Below are 12493 nucleotides of genomic sequence, written 5' to 3' on the forward strand. Positions count from 1 at the left end.
TATCCTTACATGTATCTGCTGCAGCCTTCTCAGCCCCAATTCAGGAAAGCACCAAGCCCAGGAGCTCCCTCAGTCGAGGTCTCAAAGCAGCAGGGATCCCCCATCCCTCAGCTGAACTTGTGCCATACCAGAGTGGGGAGGCATTGAGCACAGCAAAGCCTACCTACAGGTGCATCACATGTAGCAGGCTCACACTCTGAAGAGCTTTCAGAACAGCTGTTCAGCTTAGTAGTAGCTCATGAAACAAAAGATTCACCTGTATTTGCTAAGAAAACAAAGTCATGCAGAGCACCTAAGCAAGGCAGCAGTAACCAATCCCCGGCCAGCCTCCCACCAGGCAGTTTGCCTTGCAGGGCAGTGCTATCAGCAGCAGACACAGCCCACCTGCCCATTCACATCTCTGGGCAGAACGTTTCAACTTCAGGGGAAACCAGATCTGACTCCAGATGTGAGAAGGAGCAACATGAGATGAGAATAAACAAAATCATTAGCTGCAAAATAAAGAAACAGAGAGAGAATATGAGAGATCCTGTGTCTACAATGTCTTGACCCATGGAAAAAGCAAACAGCACGCTAATAAGAGCTGCTCTGTTAACAGTGGCTTTGTGTAATTAGGAAAGGCATTCAGCTCCTGTTTTCAGCATGTAATTTTTAACTGATTTCATTGAGAGAAACTTTAGTGTTGTTTCAGTTAATAAAAGTCTTTCCAGCAATACTGTTCTCCTTAAAAGGCTTATGTAAACCTCTCTCCAATTCAATTACATCATCAAGCTTACTGTTTGAATTGGCTGGGAATTAACCCGTTGCAAAAAAACCACACTGCCTATAAAAGCCACCAGTCATGAGACATGGAGTTACAGACCTGACCGGCCTCCTACACGAAGGAAGGTGACGATTTCAGAGAGTTGGCCGGCACCCAGCAACCCTTCCAGATCTCAGAGGAAAAGCTTTTCCCTGTCCTAAGGAGCACGAGACACACGAAGGTGATACTTTCAGATAACAGACAAAAAAGTAAATGCTTGCCTTTAATGAGCCTCTCATATTTTCCCCAAGAGCTAGTGTTCAGCCCCGAGGTGAGACCATGTGCTCATTTGGATAATTGCATAATTATCTTTTGCCTTCAAAAAGGACCACGCATGCTATTAAGCACAGTCAAGTCACCTACGTAACACTGCTGCCCTTATCTCAGTGCTGGTGGCACAGCAGAGCACAGGGACTTGGTGCAACCATCCCATACTCAGACGTGTGACATAGCACAAGCAGATCCATGTACCTCTTCAAGGGCCAGCCACAACAAAAATCAGGCAGTCACAATGGCATTGGAGTGGGCTAACCAGCACAAGCCCTCAGAATATAAACAGGGTTTTTATCTGTGCAACAAGCAGGCCTTTTCCAAGCTTTCCAGCCCTGAGCTTTTCTGGCTTTTCATCACCTGGCTTGTCTACACCCTCAGTGACACACCTGCTGTGCTGTGCTGAGATGAGCTGGGCCACACAGTCCCATACCCTACCCTGGCAAAACCAGCCCTGATATGCAGACACTGCTTCTGGTTCCAGAAAACTACCAGCCTGAGGCTAGTTCAGGTACATCACCACGTACTGCATCCTGTATCACCTCCACAGCTAACAGAGATATTCTGAAAAGCAGCTGTTTTACCACCCCTTCATCCTGCCAGTCAGATACAGCTGTAGAGGCAGAGAAAGTAAAAAAAATAAAATAAAATAAAATAAAATAAAATAAAGACCATGCCACCAGGTTGGTTTGATGGCTTCATGTTAATGCAAAAAGGCTGTTATCTTTCTGAAATCTAAAATGTCTGCAGGATGCCCCCTAACCCTTTCCCCCTCAAGACAACCCAGTTTAAAAACCACTTGCATTTCCCTTCAATACACAGACATGAAGCCTTCATTGGGGGTCACCTCGTGGGCAAGTGAAAAAAGCAAAGCTTTGTGTCACCATATGAATGGTTTGAGGGCAGAAGGGCCGATCAGACATTCTCACACTAACACTACCTGGAAGGAAAAGCCCTGCATTTAAAATAAACCCTTATAATTACTTACTATCTCTTTGTTTTTAGAAGACTGTAAGTGGACAAGCTCATCTGCGCTATGTAAGCCACTGTGCAGTCTCACACTGCTCGGACTGAATGCTGTTTTGTTTTGTTCCCGTCATGCACAGAAGCCAAAGCATGTTTCCCACTGCCTGGGAACTGCACACAGTCTTCACATAAAAATCACAAACAAACCTACCAACCTGCAATAGGGCCCGACATGCTGTTTTTCTTTAGAAGTGTCATTAAATAAAGAAGCAGTGCAAGAAGCGTGCCCTGTGAGCAAAGATTTTATCTATGATAACTTTCATCACTGCCTAACCTTTTCCTGGCAACACTGAGCATGAGCTGATCCTAAGCATGTCCTTGTCCCACCCCTCTGTGCCTATGGGTGTGCAATATGTTATGATCTGATATGTCGAAAAGCTCATTTTCATGGCTGCCTTTGTTCCAGCTTTATTCCTTGCATGATAGGATATAGGACCACGCTATACTTCTCAACATTGTGTTTCCAGGAAGCAACTATAAATAGGCACAGCTGAGATTATAGCTAAACCTCTGCTTAGGGCAAGCCAGGCATGTTTCCTTGGTAAGGCCAGAAAGCCACCTCTCCTTTGCCATGCTGCAAATGAGAAGGAAAAAAGAGTATCTGTGAAACTAAAAGCTCACTTTAAAGAAAAATCACACACAAATATGCACACACACATTTATAGCACTTCTATTTTTGCCAGAGCTTAGTAACAAAAAGCAAACTTTCAACAAAGTGAGGAGCAACCACTGAAAATTTCAGTTACATCATGAAAATCATTCTATGAGAGCATCTTTCCAGCATCAGGCTGACTTTGACCTTAAAAAGTCACATCCAACCAACACCGTCTGCCTGAGGAACTCCGTTCTCTAGGGCTCACAGCAGCAAAGCAGAAATACTGTACTACAGCTATTTCAAATCGTGTACATGTGGCCAGAAAAGAACTCAGCAAACACACAGCCAAAGGTGACAGATTTCAGCTGTTTATCAATGAACTTTCAGGGCTCACTCCCAAAATTCTCTGGCATTTCAAAGCTGAGAAAACCCAGCTTTTGGCAGGACGTGTTGCAAAAGCTTGATGGTCCTGCACAGTCACAGTGCTAGTAAATGCAGGCTGTCTCCTGAATTGCTTAATCTTGAAGGGAGTGAGGAAATACTGTATTGTTATATTGATGGTTAGCCCAGAAGGAAAACATATGACACAGTGTATTCTGGGCCAGTGACTCTTACTCCACTGACCCTGGGAATCCAAAATGAAGAGGCTCATTGAACGGCTTCTGGCAAAACACCTTCTGGTCAGGTTTTTCTGGTTTCTTTCCCCACTCCTCTCAGCTTCCTAAGAAAGCACTCAGATTCCCCCCAAAACAACAACAAAAAACAAAGCAAAAAAAAAAACACCAAACCCTCTCAGAGCAATGATTCTCTTCCAAGTATATCCTTCCCATCTGCAGACTCCCTTCTGGAACCAATTTCACACACCTCTCCAAAGCTCAAGTTTGTGACCCAACATCAGCAATCACAACTATGACCAGCAGATCTCTCCCCTTATACCTTCCAGAAAGGAGTCTCCTTGGCTAATTAAAAAGTCCCTTCCCCCCGGTCCCCCCCACATCCACCCCATGCGGCTGAAGCTACCTGACTCCATGGCTCAACCAGTTTCACAAGATCAAAGCCCGTGCAGTTGTTCAAGCAGCTTTTCAATTACTCCTCCCATTTCTATCATGACTTACAGGAGCACTTGAAGAGTGCCAAAACCCAGAGGGATCGATTACTTCTGCCCTGTGACAGGCAGTGGGCTGGGGTACAGGACAAGCTGGAAGCATTGTGGCATTACATTACATGCAGACACAATTTTGCTGCTGAGTGATTGACAAGAACTATTGGATGTCACTATTTTAGGGATAATGTCATTTGCCTAATTATCTGGCAGCATCTCTCTTCAGCAGCTGGCATTATTCACAAGGGAAGAATTAGACTGAAATCCAGCTGTAGAATAAGCAGATTTGCTATTCTACGCAGACAATCACCATGTTTTAGAAGCTCAGTATGTATGGTATATATCACTGGTAATTTTCATACTCCCAGGCCCTGGAGAATATTAAGATGATATTCCTTCTCTATTTTACTGTGCCACATGTATCACATGATTTCATACTTCAAAATAATTTAATATTCTCTGTCTTCATCTGACCATCTGTTTTTTATGGAACTCAAGCCAGGAGGAGAAAGAGAAGTTGCCTTGATTTAACCTATAATCTCACTATAGCAAAGCGCCTTCTGCACAACCCCTTGGGCCAGTTCAGCCCTCAGCTATTCCGATTTTAATGCATCAAAACTCGGGTTTATCTGACATGGCAGAACACACAGCTAAACACAAAACAGCATCACCTGAACTAAACTGTGCAAAACCCCAAACCAAGCACTTGGCCCAACCCACAGTCTTGAAAGGGTACTGACAGAGACTGACTCGCACTGCATTTGGTCCCATATGTGGGTCACAGCTGTACAGCTTTAACCAATCCCTCACTGTTCTGGCATGCCATAAGTAGGATTGAGCAAGGCCATAACAGACCATACCCAAATACACGTTTTGCTGATGGAACCCAGGTAACAGTATCCAAATGAAACAACTGACTGTTCCTCCTTTTCAATGCTATGAGCAAGAGGATGCCAGGGGTTATGCAAAGCATGTCAGAAACACCTCTCTCTTAAACTAGACTGTCTCAGTACTGACATCTCCTTGCTAAAGCATCCTGTGCCACCCCAGAACAGCTCTCTGAGGGGATGCTGATTGTATGGTCATCCGGGTCAGGGAGGCCACAGAGCAGACTGACTGTCTGATCCACACTGCCTGCCCCATGCCTTGATGCTTGTGCTGATAGTAGAGCACTTTGGCAATAGAGAAAGGAAAAAAAATTAACCAAACTGCCCTCTAGGGTCCTGGGAGAGGACAAAACAAGAGATGCATGTACGTATGGGAAATGGCTTCCTGAGAACAGCCTTGAGATCTGGGAGCGGAGGCTGACGCAGGGAAGCAATGCTGCTCTGACTCTAATGCAGATGCAAAAACGTCAGACACAGACACAGGCAGGAAGAAGAATCTCCCCCTGTAGGACCAAGGCTGGAATGAAAAACGTTTAGAAACTGAGCTGAACAGCACCGGACAGGCATGCCAATTTCATAGGATTTAAGCACAGGCTTGCAGTTAATACATGTAAATAAAAAGGCTTGGGTGTAACCAGCAACAATTTGCCTTTAAATAACAAGGCACACAGTAGCAAAGGCAACAGCTCTTTGCCTTTACCTCCCAGAAAACCTAAAGGGTTTCACTGAACACTTCCCCCTTTGCCATCAGTTTGGAATGTGCTCCACAGCAGCAGGACAGGCTCCTGGGCCTTGGGTATCTGGTCATCCAGCAGCAATGTCCCACAACCAAAAGCACAGACACTGGGGTGTGCAGAGCAGGGCCAGCTCTGAGCAGACGGGCTGCCAGATCTGCAGAGTCATGTGAATTGACACCAACACAAACACCTCATGCCTTGGAAGGAAAAGCTGTTTTCTTTGCGTTTGCACACACATTACAGGAACGCTCTCCCTACAGACAATATAGCAAGCAGGAATTTCACTTCTTCCTGAAAGCTGGGTGCAGCTCGGGTATTTTCTAGTGGGAAAGCAGAGGTGCTGTTATCCCAGCTGACAACTTGTTCCTGGTGGGCAGCAAGAGAGAGTTATTTACTCAAGCAGAAAACTCAAGCTATCATCTCAGCCATGGGGTTCAGACAAAGAAAATGAATGAAGAGCTCACCGATAAATGATGCCTCTTTCATGGAGAAACATAAGGGCTGAAATAATTTCTGCAGCATAGAACCGGGCCCGATCTTCATCGAAGCGACGCGACTTCTGAATATGGAACATCAAGTCCCCGCCATTTACGAACTCCATCACAAAGAACAGGCGATCCTTCACACACGCAAACACAACAGACATGAACAGCATTAATCATATCCTCCATCAGGCTTAGAAAATTCTAACTATCATCACCCGAACATAAACAGATTGAGCACCCGTGAGACGTTGGGGGAAAAAAACACTGTTTAGAGGGGGAAGAATTAAGCCACTATCAGGAAGATCTGTTAATAACTCCTTGCCATGCACTGCCCCCCACCGCCCAAAGTTTTGCCCCCAGAAACGAATTCCTGTTCACACGTGGATCAGGCATGATCAGCAGGTGCTGATACAGAGGGTTTGCTGAACTGGGTGCAGCAGTGAGATGCCCCTTCAGTAGCACTTTCTGAGCCGAGCAGTCAGAAAACTGCTAAAAGTCATTCCCTCCTTATTCACTGCAGCTTTCTGGGGATAAATGTTTCATAGTACAGCGTGCAAAGCCAGACAGCAGTTTTGCCTCAGCATGAGAGCTCTGAACATCAACAACAACACTGTCTTTAAGATATCCTGACACTATTTCTAGGGAACACACGTTATCTTATTGATAGGGATTTCCTGCCATCCACTGCATAGCAGCTGCCTTTTAGGCCTCCACATTTTAGCCTTCCTGACAGGTCTGATTAAACTAAAGATCACTGCCCTCTAAGGTCCTGGGTGTGATGAAGGACCCGATAAGGACAAAGCATAAACCAAAGTCTCTACTGGGCAGCAAAGCGAGCAGCTCAATAAAGTTCAGCCCATTAACCACAGCTGCTGGTCTTTGAAGTTTCTATTTTAGCTTTGTTCTGGATTTTGCACAAGTCTGCAGATAGGGAGACACTTGCTTAAACTGCAAGTTCAACAGTCTGGGTGCAGGCTCAGCGTGTGCCAAAGGGTGCTCGCGTAATTGAGAGAATGGATACACAACAATTTGCCACAAAACTAAACCCTAGAATTGTTTTAGAATTTCCCTGTTATATATTTCAGGACATTTAGCACTAATTGTTTCAGTTTTACCCCAGGCAAGAGGAACAAGCAGACTGCAGAGCAGGCACACATTTCACGTGAGGCCAGCCAGCCCTGCAGTGGTACTATATACCCTTCTCTCCCCACAAGCCCCTTCCCAGGTCTGATGTTAATCATCTACAAGCTGGCTTTAAACCCTCTCTAAATTTAAGAGGATGAGCATTGTTTTTCTCCACTTTCTGGCAGCCAGCCAGCTTGCAATGACTACTAATGCAAAGGCATTAACATCCTCAGATGTACACAGAAAAGCAACCAGGCATCCCTTCAATCCTCTCCATCCATGAGCAAATGTCTCGTAGTGGAAGACAGCTTGCTTCTTGTCACCATCCAGGGTTTGCTTCAACAGCTCCTTCTGCGCTCCTTCGAGAAGCAGCAAGGCTAAGGGAGGTGCACACCCAGCAATCTAACAATGCATGCAGTACCATGGCCACACGCTGACTGCTCTTTCCAGTCCATACAGACAACAGCACTTCAATGTTTCACTCTGGCTGCATAGCTTAGGGCTGGCTGGCTATGGCAGCAGTCTAGCTAGAGCAGCACACACTGCAAACCAACTACCAACACTGGATCTTCAGCTCACATCAGATCTGTAAAGCCACACATCCACTGCAGTTGGTTGGACTGGATGTGGCTTTGCCGTGCCTATCTGTTTTTCAGCCCAGATATCACCTCTGCCATGCCAGTTGGGCCAGCTTCTACATCTCCTTCCCTCCTCCTGATCTCTCCACATGCCACGTGTTTATCTGGCCCAGCTTGCCCAGACACCTTTACACTCCCACACTTAAAAAAAAAAAAAAAATCCCTCTTGCCAGATCCTCTACAGGAAGCAATTTAATTTACCAGCAATCTGACAAGTGATGTGTATTTATGTAATACGTACGCTTGTATAAACATGCACACAGTGAGGAATATGTATTTTCTACTCTCTGTTAAAGGTAAGCTTTAGGGAGACAAAGTTAACCCTTTCTCTCTGCTTCTCCAGTTTTGGCAGAGCTCCATGGCCCATCTCAGATTTCTAGATGCGCTTCTGTGCTCTGCAATGCTTAAAGGAAGCTCCTTCTTTCTTCTTAGACATTCCAGTACGCACTGAAACATTCTATCACAACATTTACATTATTACTTACATGGAAACATGCAGCAGACATGAGTGAGTATCACTGCACAAGTTGCATGGTGCTCACAAGTGTGCTAAGGCTAGTGATACGACAAGGGGAAATGGCTTGAAATTAAAAGGGGAGATTTAGGTTAGATGTTAAAAGGAAATTCTTTACTGAGAGGGTGGTGAGGTGCTGGCACTGCTTCCCAGAGCTGTGGGTGCCCCATCCCTGGAGATGCCCAAGGCCATGGATGGGCCCTGGGCAGCCTGAGCTGGAGTGGGGGGCAACGAGCCCGTGGTCTTTAAGGTCCCTTCCAACCTAAGCCATTCTATGATGCTCCTCTAGCCAGAGTCTCATTTCATAGGCCAAGCATAAATAATCCACTATTTAATTAATGAAGTTCTCCTGTTTAGGCCTAACACAACTTTTGACTACCCAAAGTTTTATTTATTTTTGTAATGTCCAGCTGAAGTCTACATTTTTCTAACACATAAATCCTACATAGCTGCTGCAGAAATGAGCTGGATGAGTATTACAGCTTCTTCGTAACACAGCACGTGTGCACTGGCCTCCTGCATACTTGGCAACAAATGCCAGCACTTGTGGGGATCGTGGATCTAAGGACCAAGCAAGGGCTGCCATTAAATGAAAATCAGCTTGCCAAGCTACAAAGACCAACTCCTCTCCCAGGAATTGTTGAGAAGTAAAATAAATAGTGGTATTTTGTGGATTAAAAAAAGTCAATTTGCAGCATGCAAAGTAAGAGTATACAAATAGCTTAAAAGGGGGGGTCAGGAAAGGGAAAGCCTAAAATAGCAGGCGGTTCAGATGCTTGCAAATTTGAGCCGGCTCTCCCTGTATTTCCTGAGCACAGGTGCTGCTCTGCAGACAAGTGAGAGAAGGCTCAGGTGAGCTCTGCTTCACACCAGGAGGCTGCAGCTCCTCTCTCAGGTCCAACTGCAACTGCCAGTTAGAGCTGTGAGCTCCTCCCTTGGGGTCTTCTCAGTGCAAATCAGGGGTAAGAGAAAGCTGGAGTGTTTTTGCCAGGACTCAGCACTGAAATCCTCATGACTGTTTTCTGTTTTGCATTGCTCACAAGTTTTCCCTGATTTGCTCTCTCTTCTTGATATTGGCAAAGTAAGAAAGAGCATTTGAGTCAACAGGAAACGGTGACGTTAAAGCTTTCGCAGCAGCGGCAGCCGCGTGAGGAAATCACACTGCAGCCTTTCTGTACTGGGATAGAGGTTGAACAAAGCCACAGAGCAATTGTTACAGTAAACAAAATAAACACTCGGAGGGAGCATTAATGCAGTCCATGGAATCAGTAAGTTCATAAAGCTGGCCTACAGCCAGAGATCAGCCCTGCCAACTGCACTGAGAGACAACCAGTTGGGTTTCTAGATTTGTTTGTTTAAATTTGGGTTTGCCGTGCTGGGGTCATCTAAAGAACACACAGTGAGTGCCCTAAGACCAAACCAGATATCAGGTACCCTCAAACAAACTCCAACCCAAAATTGGTTCAGCCATTTGTCCCCCCCAGATCTACTAGGAAGCTTTTTTGAATCCTCATAACTTTCCTATTACTTAAGATTGCTATCACCATAGGAATTTTAATACAATCCAGACTGTATTAAGATTTTATTGCAACTTTATTTAAATCTTTTCTCTGACCCAAAAAGGGCCAGCGCAATGGCTGGTTTCTACTCACTTCCAGTTAGGAGCCATTCAAGGCCAGGCTGATCTGGTGGTTGGCGACCCTGCACACAGCAGGGGGGTTGAAACTAGATGATCATTGTGGTACTTTTCAACGCAGGCCATCCTATGATTTTGCGATAAGCCACGCAAGATCAGTGTCATGCCAAAGACCTCTGAATTCAGCTAGGGTAAGAACATTACCTCCTTCCACATTAAATGAATGCAAGAGGGCAGCACCACTGCCCCAATTTAAAGGGTGTGGAGGGAAGAGAAGGGGAAGAGGTGCATTCCTATGTGCAGACATCAAAGATGACGACAGAGCTCTGTGCCAGAGCCAGCAAAGTGGCTCTGGAGGAGTTCTGTTCATCCCTCAGCAGCAAAAATCCCCCAGCACTGCTCCTGCCCACGCTGCTTCCCTGCAGGACAAGGACACAACCCAGGAGGAATTTCACACAAGCCTGCTCTTTTGCTGACAGCTGTCATCCAGAGCAGAGTCTAGAGGAGATGGAGTGCTGGTCAAATGTGGTTTAGAGCAACGGTGCAGTCCTCCAAAAAACAAAACAAAACAAAACAACCAACTACATCTGGCAGTGGAATTCTGCTAAGCTTGCATTTCATCCTTTTCAAAGTAACTCATGCACACAATTCCTTAGAAAATCAGCTTTGGACTTGATCTGAGTTCACTGAAGCCAAAGAGTTTCCCCAAGAAAACAGTCATTTTTCAATCTTTGGCAGTATAAGCTCTGCAGAGTGGGAAGCAGGCTTTCAAAAATCATCTTCATACAGAGACAGCTGTGTCACTGCTCCACAGCAAAAGTTTACTGCTTCCAAAAACGAGTAGAAGGGCTCAGGGAGCTTGTAAGCAAATTATTACATGATAATTACAAGAACTGGCAGGCTCCCTCAGTGTTCCCAATGTTCCCTTTCTCCCTTTGTGGCCAACAACCCCCACACAAAGCAATCTGCCCTAGTCTTGCCAGGAACATGCAAACAAGCAGGACGCTCTCAGGACTGGCCTTTGGGAGGCCACACGTTCAGCCCTGCCAGCAGGGTGAGTGACCATTATTTGGGTCAGTGCACTCCACAGCACGGGACCTGGAAGAGGAATAATAAGCAGGTCTGTTTCCCACTATTTATTTCTGTAGGTGTAACACAACCAATAACGCTGGATCGCAGGTGTCATCAGTGTCATCAGAATGTGAACAGTATGAGGGATGCGCATAAGAGCTGAATCATAGAATCATGAAGGTTGGAAAAGAGCTCTAACATCACCTGGTCCAATTGCTGACCTACCACCAATACTGCCCGCTAAGCCACGTCCCTCAGTGCCACATCTCCTCAGTTCTTGAACACCTCCAGGGATGATGATTCCACCGCTCCCTGGGCAGCTGTGCCAGTATATCACTGCTCTTTTGAAGAAGGTTTTCCTAATATCCAACCTCCAGCTGAAGCAGCTGAGCTCAGCCCCAAATTCCCAGGCGGCATCCAAGCAGCACTCAGCTGCAATGGAGCAAGGATGCTGATTTATGCCTGGCAAAGCTTTGGTCTTCTGATTTCATATCAGAGTGACTACATTAAGCAGAAGAAAAGAAATAGCTCCATGTCATGTCTGCTCAGCTGGAATTATCTGGATGCACCACTTATGTTTCCCAAACACAGTCGCAGTGATGACTGCCACCAGCACCCACCACCACGGCCCAAGACTCCATACAGACACAGTGGTGGAGGCAGTGGGCTCTGCAGCAATCTGCCGGCTCCATCAGCCATTCTCTCTCTGTGCTTCAGGAGCTCCCCAAGTACATACCAGCCCCAAAAACTGCTTACGCCCAGGAGAAATCAGGCCACAGCAAGGAAGCATGCAGCAGGCAGCACCATACAGCCCCAGGGCCATTGGGATCAGGGTGTGACCATCACATCTGAATGGCACAGAATAGGAAGGTCTCTTTCTCCCATTAGGTTTTGTTTTCTTTTTTTTAGCCAGGAAGGGGTGCAGTGACAATTCAGACTGTGAAGCTGGGGAAGCTGCATTTCCTCTCAGTTTGATGAGCTGGTGAATGCACTTCTGAGAAGAACAGGTCACTTTCCTCATTTTTGGCTCTTGCGTCACTATCACAGCTGGGGAACGGGGCAGTTACTGCTCATGACCACACTCTGCTATTTTATGCTGGTGAAAGCAGGCACAATGCTGGCTTCCCTCATGCAGCGGCAGCCAGGCACAGAAACATCACCTAGAGAACAGCAAAATGGCTCTTGCATTAGCATAAATAAACTCTCTGGAGTCCCTGGGGGTAAAGGCTGCCTTGTGCACACACGTGCCTGCAGCACAGAATTAATGCTGAGCTCATTCCAGAAGAGCTGTGTGATTGTCACAACCCAAGGCAAGCAGATAGTAGCCATGGGTTCCCACATGCTCTCAAATAATCTTACCTCATCCTCCACATTTCTGCCTGTCTTTCCTTACTGTTGGGCTGAAATCTCAAGCTCACAGGCTGGAGAGGTTTTGTAACATGCAGTCAAAAACAGTAACTTCTTCGGGACAATGTAGCTTGGGAAATGCAAGTAAACCAAATGCACAGATTTCCTCCCAACCTCCTCACTTCAAGATGGTCCCATTCACACTAGGATTTCACAGAATCACAGAATTGTAGGGGTTGGAAGGGACCTCTAGAGATC

At 46.0% G+C, this 12493-nt stretch overlaps 1 protein-coding gene across 1 annotated transcript in view; it reads right to left on the reverse strand.

The window, feature by feature from the left end:
* The window catches only part of PRKCH (protein kinase C eta), a 108246-nt gene that overhangs the window by 38280 nt on the left and 57473 nt on the right, over window positions 1-12493 (reverse strand). The window contains exon 11 of the mRNA XM_010712057.3: window positions 5884-6038. Coding sequence (XP_010710359.1) covers window positions 5884-6038 — 155 coding nt within the window. The remainder of the gene's footprint in view (window positions 1-5883; window positions 6039-12493) is intronic.

The sequence above is a fragment of the Meleagris gallopavo genome, chromosome 5 (genome assembly GCF_000146605.3).
Source record: "Meleagris gallopavo isolate NT-WF06-2002-E0010 breed Aviagen turkey brand Nicholas breeding stock chromosome 5, Turkey_5.1, whole genome shotgun sequence".
Classification (NCBI taxonomy): domain Eukaryota; kingdom Metazoa; phylum Chordata; class Aves; order Galliformes; family Phasianidae; genus Meleagris; species Meleagris gallopavo.